The sequence below is a fragment of the Diceros bicornis genome, chromosome 19 (assembly GCF_020826845.1).
Source record: "Diceros bicornis minor isolate mBicDic1 chromosome 19, mDicBic1.mat.cur, whole genome shotgun sequence".
Classification (NCBI taxonomy): domain Eukaryota; kingdom Metazoa; phylum Chordata; class Mammalia; order Perissodactyla; family Rhinocerotidae; genus Diceros; species Diceros bicornis.
This window is the reverse complement of record NC_080758.1, coordinates 40,334,309-40,350,812: the sequence shown is the minus strand read 5'-3', so window position 1 is coordinate 40,350,812 and position 16,504 is coordinate 40,334,309. Positions and strand designations below refer to the sequence as shown.

Here is a 16,504-nt window from a genome sequence, read left to right as displayed (position 1 = left end):
GGAGTTTCCAAAGAGTGCAGGATGTGATTCTTGCCCTTGAGCACCTTACACTAGACTGTGCCCATGGAACAGCAATGGACTTCCACCCTCTCTCTCCTTCATTTCACACTCTTCATTCTTTTTTCTGTGTTTCTTCCTTTCCTCCCCCCTTCCTTCTACTCTGGTTCCCTGTCTTTTTAACTTCAAATTCTCCATTTAAGTCTTTTTTTTGTCTCCATTTCTAAGTATTTCTTTCCTTTTTCTCTTTATCTCTTCTCTCCCCTGCCCCTACCATCTTCTTCCCTTCTTCTATCTTTCCTTCCAGCAAGTTTGTACAAGGACTTGCTCCGGGCTATGTTCTGGATGTGAGAGTAGGAAGAGAACTAGGATAGAAAGCCTACTCCCTGACAGCCATTATCCACTTACATTCAAATTAAGTTTCTGTCTATTCTTTTGTTTGGTGAAGCTCATAGAAACAGTTGGGTGGGTTTTCACCATATTTAAGAGTATGTGCCTGGTGATGGCTAACTTAAGGCATTGGCCACATGTATTCAGGAAGTTGACATTGGAGGGTCTGGGGGTGACTCAAAGAGAGAGGCAGTCACTTTCCAGAGTGGCTGCAGCCAGGCTGTCCTTCCTAGCTCTGTGCTCAGCACTCCTCCCTGGGCAGCAGCAGGGGTTTTCTTTCTCTGTTGAGAGCTGGTGCCTCCCAGCAAGATGCTAGGGAAGCCAACTAGGAGAGCGTGGGTGGGGTGCAGGGAATAGGATGATGGGGATCATGTGGACCCAAGTCAGGAAAGGGCTGTTTCAGGGAGGAGATCTGGCCCTGAAGGATTTGGATAGATGCAGAGGAGGGGAGAGGCATGGACATGCCCTAAAATTAGGAATGAAGATGGCATCTTATGGAGGAGTCAGCTGGGCATAGAGGGAGGAGCCAGTGCTTCCAAGACAAAGTGTTGAGGGGTTGTGCCCTTGAGGGGAGGTGTGTCCGCAGAGTTACGGGACAGGCCTCGGAACCTGATTGATTGGGTTCAAATCCTGGCTCTGCCACTGACCGATATGTGATCACGGGCAAGTTACTAAACCCTTCTGTGCCTTAGTTTTCTTCTCTGAAAAATTAGATAATGGTAATACTTACCTAAGAGTCATTATGAGGATTAAAGGAGTTAATACATATATGGTGCTTAGAAAGTGTCTGGTACATAGGAATACCTGATGCTGTTGGCAATTACTACTAATGGATTGCAAACTCAGAGATTCTTAGAACTGGGAGCATGGGGTGGGAGGAGGGGACCAAAATATAAAAACTCCTGGGAGTGTCTTTATTCCAGCTCCCTCAGTTTGTGGGGGGTAACGGTCTAAGGTTGTGTAATGTCATTACATTGGTGGACCCAGACATCAAAGATTTTCAGCCCAGCTCTTCCTCCATCCTTATTAGGGTGGTAACTGTAGGAGTGAACAGAAAGAAAAAGGGTTCCTACCAGACTTGATGACAGACTGAATGACCCTAAAGAGATAACGGGACTAGGAGCTAACACTGTAGCTGATGTTCATTAGCTGCTTGAGGTTCTATTTTAAGAACTTTACGTGTATTAACTCATTTAAGCTTCACAATAACTGTCTGAGGTAGGTACTATTTTTATCTCCATTTTATAGATGAGATCACTGACTCACAGAGCAGATCAGAAAATTATCCAATTAAAAAGTGGTAGAACAAGGATTTGGACCCAAAGAGCCTGGCTGTGGAGTCCCCGCCCTTCACATGACGCTATATGACTTCTCCAGACTAGCGGAGCTGGCTTGGCATGGGGAGAGGGGGACCAAGGGAGCACAGAGAAGACACCTTCACTTCTTTACCCTGTGGTGCTTTCCCTCATCCACAGAGACTGCTCCTCTTATTTTGGGCAGGGGGAGAATTCCTAATATACTCAAGTATTTATAGTACTAAACCACAGATTGACTCGCATCACTTTCTAAGTTTCACATCTCTTACTCCTATTTCTCCAGAGACCGAAACTACCTTGAGAGCAGGGAATGGGGTCATACACTTCACTTAAAATCCGTAGTGGTGGGTACTTAGCAGGGGCTTGGTCAATGGTCTAATGGAAAGCAGAGGGGTCTTAGGGACTGAGGAAGGATGGTGAGGATCCCTAAGTCTATAGGGGGTACTAAGCTGCATTCTTAGGAAGAGTGTAGCGATATTCTCTTAGCCTTGGGGCATTGTTGACAAAGATCAGGCAAAGAAACAAAACAAAGATTCCTTTGATCCCTAAAGGGCTCTTCTCAATGTCCTCAACCCCCAATTTTCCTTTGCAAATTGAGAAATTTCATAAAGCTGCGGTCACACGTATTCTTAGTTGGAATAAATGCCTCATCAGTGCAGTATCGCTCCCTTTTAACATTAAGACTATCTTGCCCACAATCTTACTTCTTTTAGACTGAGTCCAATTTCTCTCAGAGTCCAAGTCTGTGGATAGGAGCTAATTTGCTCGTGTGGTTCAGAAAGTGGGGCTCTCTGAGTAACTCCTGCAGAGCATCCAGGAAGCCTTGGTTCCTGGTTTCTGATTCCCTCCTGTCATTCCCCCATTGGGCAACATGAGCCACGAATTAAGAGTTGGCTTTGGTCTTTTGCAAGGCGAATCTGGGTTGTGTCTTCTTTCAGGGTGGGTTAGAGGTCTCCTCAGATTGAGGTTTCCAAGTCCATTTGTAAGTTCAAAACCCTGATTATTTTCTCTACTCATAGGCCTGGAGTTCAAGGACAAGGGTTGCTTTTCTGAGGAAATGAGACAGGAGGGTCTTAGAATAAACATCTTGGTGTTCATTCCATGACCCCCATTTACTTCAAAGGGCTGTCAAATACAGCCGGGGCTGAGCACACGGGGCAGAGCGGGCTTCTGCGAGGAGCCTGCCTTTGTCTGGCACACAGGCTTCCGGGGCTAACACTCGCCCCAACCTTGGCCGCCCCGCCCCACTTTCCTCCTCCAGAATTCCAGCCCTGCAACCTAACAGTCATGAGGGCTGCCTTTGCTTCATTCATTTGCAAGTCTCTGGTCAGCCTGTGGAGGCTGTGAAAGCCAGTGGTTAGCACCAGGCATACAAGAGGACCCAGGATCCAGGCCTGAGAAAAATTTGGACCCCAGAAACTGAGGTCTGCAGTGTTGACCACATCTCAGCAACTGGATCAACAAAAATTAAAAAATAAAAATAAGAAAACAAGCCCTATCAGCTCAGGCTTTCTGCTAAGAAGCCATTCATGGTATGGAGCTCTGACAGGTGGAGAGAAGTAATTACCCGATACTTCACCTCACAGGTCTTGAAAGGATGGAATGCTCCAAGTGGGGTTATTCACAGCTCATCTACAGCAGCTCCAAACTCAAAATGAGCAAAATAGTAAAATCTTACTGGCTCTTGAGAGATTATTTTAGCAGTTTCCCTGAGCTGGGGAGAGTAGGTCGAGGCCAGGGCAGTAAACTCCAATAGCAGAGACAAATTTGTAGGACATTTTGTGACAGGAAGGCTGAGGCCAAGACAAAATCTCTACTCGGTGTGGTAGTATCTTAGAACCAAACCAATTTTTTCCCCTTGTGTGTTTTCAAATAGGTTTTCTTACGTGACACATCTAGTTGTTAACACATACCGTTCTGACCTTGACCAACTCCACAAAGGTCTCTAGAGCCTCCTCAGAACTGTTACTGGGAATGCAGTCCCTCTACCACCAACCCTAACACTGACGTTTAAAAAGTGAGTTAAGAGCCAGACGGTTTTATCTTTTTCTAGATTTTTGGACCCAACTGATTATTTTCAAATCTCAAGATTTAGTAAGAACCCCATGAGCACACTGAATTGAAATTATTAGGGTTTCAGAAAAATGTAAAGTGCTAGTGTGTGCACTTTAACATTTTTTTATGGTTAATTTTGTTGTTTTTGTACCCATTGGTTTAGAATCCTGGATATCTTGTGGTACCCCTCAAATTGAGATAGATACTGTAAAATATACAGAAAATAATACATGATGAAAACTGTACTCTAATTATTTAAATACATAAGCAGAAAGATTTTTTTGAAACAAAAATCTTTAGCATTTGTCCAATCCTTTATAAAGCATAGTTTAAAACAATTAGTGAAAATTCTTCACAAAATTATTCAAAGTCTAGGGGAATAAAAACTACGATTTAAATTGCAATTACACATAATTTAAAATTAACGTAATTTAAAAAATTAAAGGTACAGAGGAGTAGACATATAACTTTCATTAACTCATGGGCTCGTTAGGCTGGAAGGAAACCACAGTTTATCTGGGTTTATCAGTCTCACTAAAACCATTCCAGACAGGTGTGTATCTGACTGATTTTTAAATCAGGGAACTACACACAACAGACGTTTTCTCAAGTGGCCTCCTATCTCCTGCTCACTCTCCCGTTTTGAAAACTACCCTGTGTTTTCCACGTTTTGAATCTTACTGTTTCAGAGCAGAAGTCTCTGTATAAGCTAACCGGCCTCTGCCAAACTCTCTAATTCTTGCTGCCATCTAGTGGTAAATTCGGAGACTGCAGGGAAATATGGAGCGGGAGGAGAAAGAGGGGGAAAAAGGAGGAGCAGGGATGCAGCCCCCCGGGTCCAAGTACGCACGGAATGAGTATTTTAAAAAGCAAGGAAATGAACAGATCTACATCCTTTTTCTGCATCCTGATTAATGTAAATAATAATAATTTTCACAATTGCTCAGTATCTTCCCCAAATGAACAGAAGTTACATAGACAAGAGCAAATAGACTTTTAAAATGATCCAACTGACTTCAGGACGGAGAGAAGGGGAGAGAACGCTAGCGAGCTGTTCCTGACTTCCGGCCAGTCACGAGCCTTTGTGTAAAGTGGGTATCAAATGCACGAACTCTAAGGGGCAAAGTGTGACACCTACCAAATTTGACACGATTTCAAGGATCCGCTTGCTTCAGTTTATTCAGGTGCCTTTGGTTCAGGAAACAGAGTTACCCTTGGTTAAAAATTTCGGAGCTCAGAACTGCTGCTAAAGTAATCACACAACCACAGGCTCATACAGCGATGTAGCCTGGATGAGGGACCTCCTAAATTTGAGACCCTCTGATCCCACTGCCTCAACAGTTGAGGAAGGGGACATTTAACCTTTCCTCAGGTTTGGCTGAATTTTGTAAGATCCTGGGCATTCCCTATGTTTTTAGCATTACCCAGCTAATTCCCACAGGCCAAGGCTTTGAGCTTGGGAGAAAGTAGGGCTTCTTCACGGGTAAAAAGACCACTGAAAACTCTGAACATTTTAAGCATTTGTGCGTCTCATGCAGTGTGAGGGGCTACAGTTAATCTGTTGTTTTAAATCAGGTGCTGTTTTCAGATGCACTCTGGTTGTCCAACTGGTTCACCAGGAGTCTGAACTCTTGTTCCTGCTGGCCACAGTGAGTAGGGAATTTTGAATTTTAGATAAGCTGTTGCTCTGGCTGGAGCCTGAGGTGCCCTCGTAGAAGGAGCCAGCACCGCTGTCACACGGTCTCTTTGGGACAGGTGTCGGCTTGTACCAGATAGCTCTCAGAATTTGGATAAAACTGTCATATGCGGCAGACAGCTGACTCCTTTATTGCTCAAACCCAAGTTTAAAGATTTCATTTTCTTTTTCTCCTTTCCTTCTCTCTTCTTTTTAATTCTTTTAAACATTTCCTGCTTTATATTGGCAACTCCCTTGGTGATACTGGCACCAGAATGACAGGGATAACACCCATTTCAGAGTGTAATCCCATCAGATCAGAATTTTTAAGGCGAATATATAAGACATTGGAGGATGACAAGATTTGACCTATGGCTTATCCAAAATTGTGGGAGAGAATTATTTTGCAGAGAAAATCTCTTAAAAGTACATTTCTGATCTTGCTACTATTTTGATTAAAACTCTTAAAACCCACAACGTGTAGCACAAGGTCACCCGCCTTAATATCTGACCTTTGCCCACCTTTGCTATTACCCGCTTTGTATTTTTCATTTACCAAACTATTTACAGTTCTGTAACATCCTCTTATCACTTCTGTGGCTTGGTATACATTATTCCCTCTTTCTGAAGTATAACCCCCCATCATTTGTCTATAAGACTGACATTTGTTCTAAGACATCTGAGAGACTGCTCTGCAGACTTGATCCTCCTTCTCTTTTGCACTAAGTCCTTGCCTGTGTGCACTTCTAGTGCTGGCATTTTGTTATAATGTGATTACTTGTCACGTGCTCCTCTTCACTATTAGAGCTCCTTGACGTTCTGGGCATTTCTTGGCTGTGAACCCACTGTCTCGAGGCCACAGTGATCAGTTGAGGTGTGGTGAACTGAACTGCAGCTCTCATGGAATGCAGAGAAACCCTGCAGACTGTGTCCCCAGAGCATTTAGGTTTTAAATAGACATGAGGAGTCCCTCTCTTACCTTCCTTCCAGCTATATAACCTCCTGAGGATCCAAAGCTTTTGGTGAACGTGCCCATGTACACATCAACATCTCCAGGGTCCATTCCAAAAAATTCCACGACACCCCGGCCGGTTGGGCCCACGGACCCAATACTGTGAGCTTCATCTATGTAGAGATAAGCCTTGTATTTCTTCTTTAGAGCCACAATCTGGGGCAGACGCACGATGGAACCTTCCATGCTAGGGCATAAAGAGAAATGCTCGTCACTAGTGTGTACCCTCCTGGGAAGCTCCGTGTCAATTCTCAATCTCGAGTAAGCATCAGAATCCTCTGAATGGTTTGTTAAAACACAGATTGCTGGACCCCACCCCCAGAGTATCTGATTTAGTAGGTCTGGGGTAGGCTGAGAATTTGCTTTTCTACCAAGCTCCCCAGGAGATGCACGAACTGCTGGTTGGGGACAACACTTTGAGAACCATTGCTATAGAAGAAACCCTTTGTTTTAGCCCTAAGTGCTTAATTTTTCACGGTATTGTAAATTGCAAAAACACTTCAAGTCCTCCAGCATAGGGATAAATATGAAGTAAGTAAATAAGCAAAATTAAAATTCATATTTACATAGTGCCTCTGGAACTCAGGGGATTTAAAAGAACTTTTGACTTGAATCAGTTCTCCCAACACTTCGTAAGCTGTGTCTACACCACACACAGTTTTGACTACACTGACAGGCGAGTTCTATGAAAACACACAGACTCACACCCTTGCCACACAAAGGAACTTGTCAAACAATTCAAGAACTAATCAATTGACACAAACAGAGAGTTGAACTTGTCCCTTCTTCCAATTAGTTTATTTATTAAATTTAATGTATTAAAAAAAATAAACTTAAGTGTTAGGTTGAGTCAGTCAAAACAATCCAGCTGGTTGTGCAGTTACCCAGACCAACTGGTGTGGGTTTGGAGGGAGTAAATCATTGAGTACAGCATTTGTGCTTTTTTTTTTTGAAAGGACTTTATTTTTTAGAGCAGTTTTAGGTTCACAGAAAAATTGAGAGGAAGGGACAGAGATTTCCCGTACACCCCCTGCCCCACACATGCATAGCCTCCCCCATTAACAACATCCCCTACCAGAGTGGTACATTTATTACAATTGATGAACCTACATTGACACATCATTATCAGCCAAAGTCCATAGTTTATATTAGGGTTCACTCTTGATGTCATACATTCTATGGGTTTGGACAAATCTATAATGACATGTTTCCATCATCATAATATCATACAGGGTATTTTCATTGCCCTAAAAATTTATTGTGCTCCACTATTCATCTCTCCCCCAGCCCAACCACTGGCAACTACTGATCTGTTTATTGTCTCCCTAGTTTTGCCTTTTCCAGAATGTTATATAGTTGGAATCAACAGTATGTAGTCTTTTCAGATTGGCTTCTTTCACTCAATAATGTGCATTTAGGTTTCCTCCATGTCTTTTCATGGTTTGATAGCTCATTTCTTTTTAGCGGTGAATAATATTCCATTGTCTGGATGTACCACAGTTTATTTATTCATTCGTCTACTGAAGGGCCTCTTAGTTGCCTCCAAGTTTTGGCAATTATGCGTAAAGCTGCTATAAACATCTGTGTGCAGGTTTTTGAGCACATACAAGTTTTCATCTCCTTTGGGTAAATAACAAGGAGCACGATTGGTGGATCGTATGGTAAGAGTATGTTTAATTTTGTAAGAAACCACCAAACCGTCTTCAAAGTGGCTGGACCATTTTGCATTCCCATCAGCAATGAATGCGAGTTCCTGGTGCTTCACATCCCCACCAGCATTTACTGTTGTCAGAGTTCCAGATTTTGGCTTTCTAATAGGTGTGTGGTGGTATCTTATTATTTTAATTGTATTTTCCTGATGACATATGATGTGGAGCATCTTTTCATATGTCTATTTGCCATCTGTATATCTTCTTTGGTGAAGTGTCTGTTAAGCTTTGGCCCATTTTTAATAAGGTTGTTTGTTTTCGTATTGTTGAGTTTTAAGAGTTCTTTGTATATTTTAGATAACAGTTCTTTATCAGATGCATCTTTTGCAAATATTTTCTTCCAGTCTGTGCTTATCTTCTAATTCTCTTGACATTGTCTTTTGCAGAGAAGTTCTTAATTTTAAGGAACACCAGCTTATTGCATTTGTGCTTTTCACAAGATCATTCTGAATGACTATTTTTACAAAAATGAAAACCAAAGAGAGTCATCTTCCCTTATATAAGTTTGTGAGTTAATTCCAATATTTTCTTAGATTAATTGCTTGTTAAAGTTGTTTCCATCGAGGAGGAGGAGGTACAGCCATCCGACTGCCCAAGCGTAGATTGTAGCCACACCACTTACTAATTGCAAACTTGGACAACTTACAGGATGTTCTCTGCCTCAGTTTTCTCATATGTAAAATACGCATGATGATGGGACCCTCCTCATAAGGGCTTTATAAGGATGACAAGAAATAATGCTTGTAAAGTGTCTGACACACCATGAGCACTCAGTGTATTGTTCTTGTTCTCAGGAGAAGGAGATTAGGAGGAAATGGTTACAATGAGGCCTAACTTGAGATATTGGGAGCCCTTGACAATGGTCTGTGTTGAATCTTCTAAGAACAAGGCATATGGGTGTCATACATAATAAATGGCTGTCTGCTCTCAAAATTCTAGAATTTTCTTTTCATCTTTAAAATGTTATAAGTTGGTAACACAAATACGCTAAAAACCTGACATGTCACAAATAGCCATCCTTTTCCTGGAACTGAATTTGGTAGGAGCCAGAGTTAATGCTGAACAGTTTGCAGACACTCAGGGCCACTAATTAGCTACCCTTTGCTGGGGCTGGCCTAGCTGGTGTTAGGAGTCGGACCACCTGGTTTATATTTCTTCCTCTAAGATTAATGACTCTATGATACTGTTGATTTCTGGAGTTAACGCAGGGCACACATGCGTCCTAGGGAGAACTCAGCTTTTAGAAAGAGTTATATTCACCCAAACTAAGTTTTCATTTTCTCAATGTGATCAAATTTGAATTGAGCCTTTCCTATAGTGGGATATTGAGTTGGTGCGTGCATAAAGAGGCTATCTATGTTATTCCCATGAATTGCTGTCAAAAAACAGTGCCAAAAATGATAAAGAAAACAAGAACAGTGTTTTATTCTTTCTTTTTAAGTGGAAGGTTGTGTTTTCTTTTGACTTCAGTAGAAGAAAAACAACTAAAATACAACTGTAGGCAAAGATAATTCCACCAGTTAATTTGAAGCTCTGTGCAGGGACTTGAATTGTTCTTAAACCAGCAAACCAGTGAATAATTTCTTTATATCTTTTCTATTACATAATGTATTAGCTAAGTGACAAGACTCATTTTTGAAATCTCCCCGTAACCACCTTCTCCTCCATATATAAAGCATATTATCCACTGGCTGGATTGGGAATTAAACCACTGGTTTGCCAACTTACATGGCGGAAAAATCTTGGTGGTGGGCTCAAAGTATAATTGAAGAGAAGAAAGGAAGGTAGAAAGAGAGAAAAAAAGGAGCTAAGACTAATTAAAAATAAACTAACTACTGTTTTCTTTTTCTTTGTCTTTATTTGTTTAAACCGTAGAGATATAGGTTAGAGATTACCACTGAAGTTATCAATCCTTAAACATACATTATTTTGGGGAGGAGAATGGCTTATATTCTTAGAGAAAATGGCATTCTGACACTTCAACATTTGTTTACATATGTCTTTTTGGCATTTTGAAATTTTGGTATTATTTCTTGATTCATTTTAAAGCTTGGGCTCTAGCTATGCTAGTTTATATCCCAGGTTAATTGGGACCCCTCTCTCCCTCTCCAGTATATTTATGAATAATTTTGAGATTTCTCTCTTTTTTTTTTTTCAGTTATTTTATTGAAGTCATAATGGTTTATAACATGGTGTAATTTCAGGTGTACATTATTATTTATCAGTTTCTGTATAGACTGCATTATGCTCACCACCAGTAGTTTTTATCCATCACCATATATATATGCCCCTTTACCCTTTTTGCCCATGCCCCAGCCCCCTTCCCCTCTGGTAACCACTAAACTGTTCTCTTCATTCGTGTGCTTGTTTATCTTCCACATATGAGTGATGTCATGTGGTGGTTGTCTTTCTCTGTCTAGCTTATTTTGCTTAACGTAATACCCTCAAGGTCCATCCAGGTTGTTGCAAATGGGACAATTTTGTCTTTTTTATGGGTGAGTAGTATTCCATTGTATATATATATTACACCTTCTTTATCCATTCATCAGTTGATGGACACTTGGGTTGCCTCCTCGTCTTGGCTATTGTGAATAATGCTGCAATCAACATAGGGGTGCAAAAGCCTCTTTGAATTGGTGATTTCAAGTTCTTTGGATAAATACCCAGTAGTGGGTTAGCTGGATCGTATGGTATGTCTATTTTTAATTTTTTGAGAAATCTCCAAACTGTTTTCCATAGAGGCTGCACCAGTTTGCATTCCCACTGGCAGTGTAAGGGGGTTCCCTTTTCTCCACATCCTCACCAACATTTGTTATTTTTTGTCTTGGTGATTATAGCCATTCTGATAGGTATAAGGTGACATCTCATGGTAGTTTTGATTTGCATTTCCCTAATAATTAGTGATGTTGAACATCATTTCATGTGCCTCTTGGCCTTCTGTATATCTTCTTTGGAAAAATGTCTGTTTATATCCTCTGCCCATTTTTTGATCAAGTTGTTTGTTTTTTTGTTGCTGAGTTGTATGAGTTCTTTATATATTTTGGAGATTAATCCCTTGTCAGATATATGATTTGCAAATATTTTCTCTGAGTTGGTGGGTTGTCTTTTCATTCTTTTCGTGGTTTCCTTTGCCTTGCAGAAGCTCTTTAGTCTGATGTAGTCCCATTTGTTTATTTGTTCTTTTGTTTCCCTTGCCTGAGTAAACATGGTATTCGAAAAGATGCTGCTAAGACCGATGTCAAAGAGTGTACTGCCTATATTTTCTTCTAGGATTTTTATGGTTTCTGGTCTTACATTCAAGAGTTGACAAGAAATCTAAACTTTTCAGAGACACAAAACTAGGAGTGTGACTTTAAAACAATGCTTAAAGGAAAATACAGACGAGAACCCTAAAACAATACAATAGTACTTTAAACCAAAAATTATGGAATCATAGAACTTCAGACTTCAAGTTTCAATCACCCTATTTTACAGATGAAGAAACTGCGCTTTAGCTGGGTAAATAGTGAAAGTCAGAGGGATGACCTTGCATTTTCTATATTTATTTCATTGGATGTGGACACATGGACAGACTCTTCTGTTTACATTGGGCCTCTGTCACAGCAGGGACACCCAGTTTAAATACCAGCTCTGTTTAATCTCAGTTATCTGCCCTGGGGCAAGCTATTTAGGCCTCGGAGCCTCAGTGTCTCCATCCTCCCAATAACCTCGTGGGTACTGGGGAAGCTTACTCAAGATCACACATGTGACATGTTTAGCAAGAAGTATATACATGATAAATGTGAATTCCTTCCTCTGACATCCATCCTCTAGGTGAGTGAAAAGCAAACATCTTTGCTATGTAGACAGCTTGTTTTCTGAGTTGCAACTTCTTAAACTGAAAATAAATTTAATGATGAAGGCAGCTACCCTTGATTGTGGGCTTACTATGGGCTGGGCTTCTGCCAAGCACTAGCTTATATGATCTCATTTAATACTCACATGTTAATACTATGAAGGGCACTCAGCTGTAGGCGGCAACACCAGGATTTGAACCCAGGTCCCAGGTCTCTTCCAAATCCTGACTCCTCTATATTCTATATTCTATATGTAAATAATAGTACCTAGATGATCTATGGATGGTGATGTTATCATTATTTTACTATTATTATTATTATAACTTTTTTTCTGTAATTTACTGACTTCTCAGACTTCGTATCTAGCCTTCTCTAACTTGATACCTGCCTGAAACTGTCTTATTTGGCTGTCTCCTCTCTTTTGGAGTTATAAAAAAAATGATTTTTGTGAGCTCTCTGTGTTGGGAGGACTTGGCTCATGGCGGCAAACCACAAACAAGAGATGAAAAAATCTGGGAGTAAAAATCCAAAGGAGGTTTTGTGTAGATATCCACAAGGTATGTGTCCCTAACATATCTCTAAAAAGTAGCAGTACATTTGAGAACTATTGATTTCACATTCCTAATCCTGGCCCTTTGGAAAATCTTGTGGGAAATCATTTCATTTTCTGGTGATGGCAGCAAATGAGAGCACCCACATGTTCCAGAACTCTACCTCAGACTAGCTTTATTTTAAAGATGAGGAAACTGAGGCCCCAGGAAGTACTGAGGCTTGTCTAAGAGGTGCCCTGCTTTCTATCTATGAGGGCTTTTAGGTCACAGTCTCATTTGAAGATAAGATTTCTGTGCGGATGAGATAAAAGGAACCTTTCCAGGAAGGCAAGTCCATGGGAAGTGGACACTTCACTCTGCACACATACCAGGTTAATTGAGCCTCTGTGGTAGAGTCCCTCCAAAGATGGCTGCCTGCAGGTCTTCTCACCCCTGTACACACTAGCCAATCCTCCCATCAAGAAGTGGGCTCTAGTTCCCCTCCCTTTGAATCCGGGCTGGCCTTGTGATGTGCTTTGACCAATAGAAGGAGTGATGGCAGAAGTGATGCTGTACCAGTTCTGGGCCTTGCCATTAATAGGCTGGCAGCTTCTGCTTTCCTTCTCTTGGAAGCCAGCTGCCATGTTGTAAGGAAGCTCTGGCTAGACTGCTGAGTGAGAAGAGCCTACACATAGAGAAAGTACCCCAAAGAAGAGAAGAGAACAAAGCCCTCAGTCAACAGCCGGTACCAAGAGCCCAAATGTGTGAGGGAGGTCACTTTGGATGTTCCAGCCCCAGCTGAACTCCCAGCTGAATGCAGCCCCATGAACGCCCCCTAACCAACACCATGTGGAGCAGAAGAAGAACTGCCTACTTGGTCCAGACAGCATGGGAAATAAGGACTCCTTGCTGAGTAAGCCATTATATTTTGGATGATTCGTTATACAGCAATAGATAATGAAACAGTCACCGTTGCTAGTGAAGCCTAAGCTGTGGTTTGGTGCCACACTGGCTTGGAGCTGAAGTCCATACCCGTCTCCTCTGTCCTCCTGAGATCATGGTAGGACACAGGCCCACCGTAAGCATTAACACGCCCTGCAGCTGGAGAGGTCTCTCTGTATAACTGATGGGAATATTTGAAAACTCTGGTGGTCCACTTGATTTCAGCCATGATCAAAGTGCTTAAAATGCAACTTTCCTGTAGTGGAGCCAAGTTCTACTTATCTGCAGTTGGGTTCTGTTTACTCTGGTTAGAGGAGATGCCCGTCTGCTCTCCCTCAGCTGATACATCCTCCCGCTAGTCCAGCCCTGAGTGACAGCTGTTTGGATAAGGGCTCCCTTCCCAGGCTGACAGCTGGAGAAAGACCCACGCTTGAGGTTATGACAGCCCAGTGTCACTATGAGATTATTTCCTAAAAGTAGCAAGTTCAAGGCCAGTGAGTAGTTAAATTATTCTACAGCAGGGCATCTCAACCTCAGCACTACTGACATTTTGAGCTGGATAATTCTTTGTTGTAGGGGACTATCTCGCACATTGTAAGATGTGTAGCAGCATCCCTGGCCTCTGCCCACTAGTGCTCTACTGCAGTTGAGACAACCGAAAATGGCCAGATGTGCCCAGGGTGGGGGTGGGTTGCAGGAGGAGAAATCACCCTGGTTGATAACACTGCTGTAGGGCGATCCCAAAGACTTCATAAACAGGACATTCTGTTGGGGCTGACCTGAGGAGGTACTGATAGGGGATACAGAAGGGGGTGAACTTTGCAACACCACGGTGGCGCTGGGAACACCCAGAACACCAACAATGGTGGCAGTAAGTGCTAGAGAAAAAAAATGATACTAGGATTATTATTATTATATTATTTTAAATTTGGGAGAAAGCACTTCTTTTTTCCAAAAGAGAGGGAGTCACATGTCTTCTGCTGCTTGTTATTTATTCACATGACAGAAACAATGTGCACTCGGCACTGATTAGATTAGCTGGCTGAAAGAAATGCTGCTTCTGTCCTCAAGTCTCCTTTGCAGCCACACTCCTTCTGGTTGGGGAGGTTACACCCTCATCCTCTGCCTTTTAATATTTTTCACTTTTCTGTAATTATTTCATGGGAAACATCTCCCTTGATTCCCTAACATTAGGATTGTTTGAGAATTGATTTAGGAATGAGCAACTCAAGAGACAATGTTTCCTTGACTCGTGGACTAGGGCATCGAACAGAAGAAAGGCTTGCAGGTAACTTCCATCTCAGTAATGATAATCGATTCAGACAGAGAATGAAGCAAATTTAATCACCACCTGCGATATAAAAGTGCAGCTCTGAATGGCTTAGTAGGTGTTTTGTCTGCTTAGGTTAAGAGCGGTGGGAAAACGCAGACTTGAGCATAACTTCAGACGCCAAGACCAGCCCCGCCCCATCCAGCTCTTGATGAATTGCACTCTAGGTTAGTCCTACCTAGAAACGAGCAGGTCTTTTGTTTTCTGATACCAACTATTGGCCAGGTTCAGCGAGCAACTGGAGGTTGGGTGCACTGTCTGGTGAGGGGCATCTGGGTGCTTATCAGCAATGTATACTACTGTCATAAAGGCAGGGAGCATTCTGATGTTGAACAACCAGTCCCTAAAGGCCTTTGAAACTGTAGAGCAGCCAAGGATAGTGGAAAGAATCAGTGCAAGTTAGCAATGCCCTGTGAGGATATTCTGAGGAAGCCTTCACGAGCATGCCAGACTCCAAGGTGCTCTGCAATACGTATAGTCATTAAAAAGACTGTTGACCCAAGGCCTGACAGCTCACATTGATAGCTCTGGCTCAGGTCCCGCCATAATACCCACATCTAACTCATTTTTCCATTTAGCTAGGAGAGGTCAGCCTTCCCCATTTGTCAGCTTGCTGTAGGCCTCAGTGTGTTAAAATGTCTCTGGTTATTTACATACCTGTAGATGCCTTCTACCAGGATAAGAATCTTTTTCCAAGCTCTGCGGGTTCGAGGCTGGCCGTAGATTACAGCTTCTCTCAGGAGTTTCTCTAGGCTTTGCATGTCTTTAAATAATACCAAAAAAGAAATTAAGTCATTAGACGGTTTTTCTTTTTCTCTCCCATTTTCTTTCCTGAGGAGGCACCAAATTTTTTAGGCTCAGGCTGAAACTTGAATTTTCAGAGAGCAAAGTTCAAATCAGAGAACACCTTAGGGGGAGAGAGAGGTTTATTTTTTAGTAAAATTTAGCTCTGACAAGGTAACTAGTCGGGTTTGTATAGCAGGCAGAATAAACCTCCACTGGAGGCACACAGTTTCGTACGCTCTTAAAAGGATTAAATACATCTCTTAGGCTTAAGCTTTGTTGTCAGGTTAAAATTAACTATGAGAGACATAATTAACTAACACCTACTAATTGTTTAGACGTGGCATATTAGAGTGTAGCCGAGTTTGCATGGAGTGGCAGCATTGCTGGGAGCCTTCTCACTTCCTATGCTTTGGCATCTGACTTTCGACATCCTTCAGCCTCAGAGGTTTCAAAACTTTAAGGCAGTGGGACAATTAGCCTTCCTTTGAGAAATATCTGGAGACTTCTGGACACATTAGTAATAGCTTACAATTACTGAGCCCTATCTGCATTCTAAGTACCCTTCTAAGCATGTTTTTTGTAATAACTCATTTAATCCTCTCATGACCCTGAGAAGGAGGTATCTGCATTTCGTGGTTCAGGAAACTGAGGCACCGAGAAGTCTGGTAAATTGCCTGAGGTCTATGATCATAAACAGCGGAGGCAGGATTTGAACCCACGCAGTCTCGTACCATGACCCACATTTGTAACCACTACCTTTTACTGCCTTATGTGAGAGCCGTTGTCCCTTCTTCTTGAACTCCATGGTGAAGAACAAGGAAGGATGAAAGCCTGGTAGAGTTTTCTTTTTAACTTTTGACGTCAAATTTAATCAATAGTGAGTTTTCATTTATCTGCAATCAGATGTAGATGCCTGGGCTTCAGTT

At 41.9% G+C, this 16,504-nt stretch overlaps 1 protein-coding gene across 1 annotated transcript in view; it reads right to left on the bottom strand.

Annotated features, from left to right (window-relative positions):
- SPTLC3 (serine palmitoyltransferase long chain base subunit 3) overlaps window positions 1-16,504 on the bottom strand; it is a 147,831-nt gene that overhangs the window by 37,604 nt on the left and 93,723 nt on the right. The window contains exons 7-8 of the mRNA XM_058563224.1: window positions 15,450-15,555; window positions 6,413-6,632 (exon numbers count right to left, since the gene is read on the bottom strand). Coding sequence (XP_058419207.1) covers window positions 6,413-6,632; window positions 15,450-15,555 — 326 coding nt within the window. The remainder of the gene's footprint in view (window positions 1-6,412; window positions 6,633-15,449; window positions 15,556-16,504) is intronic.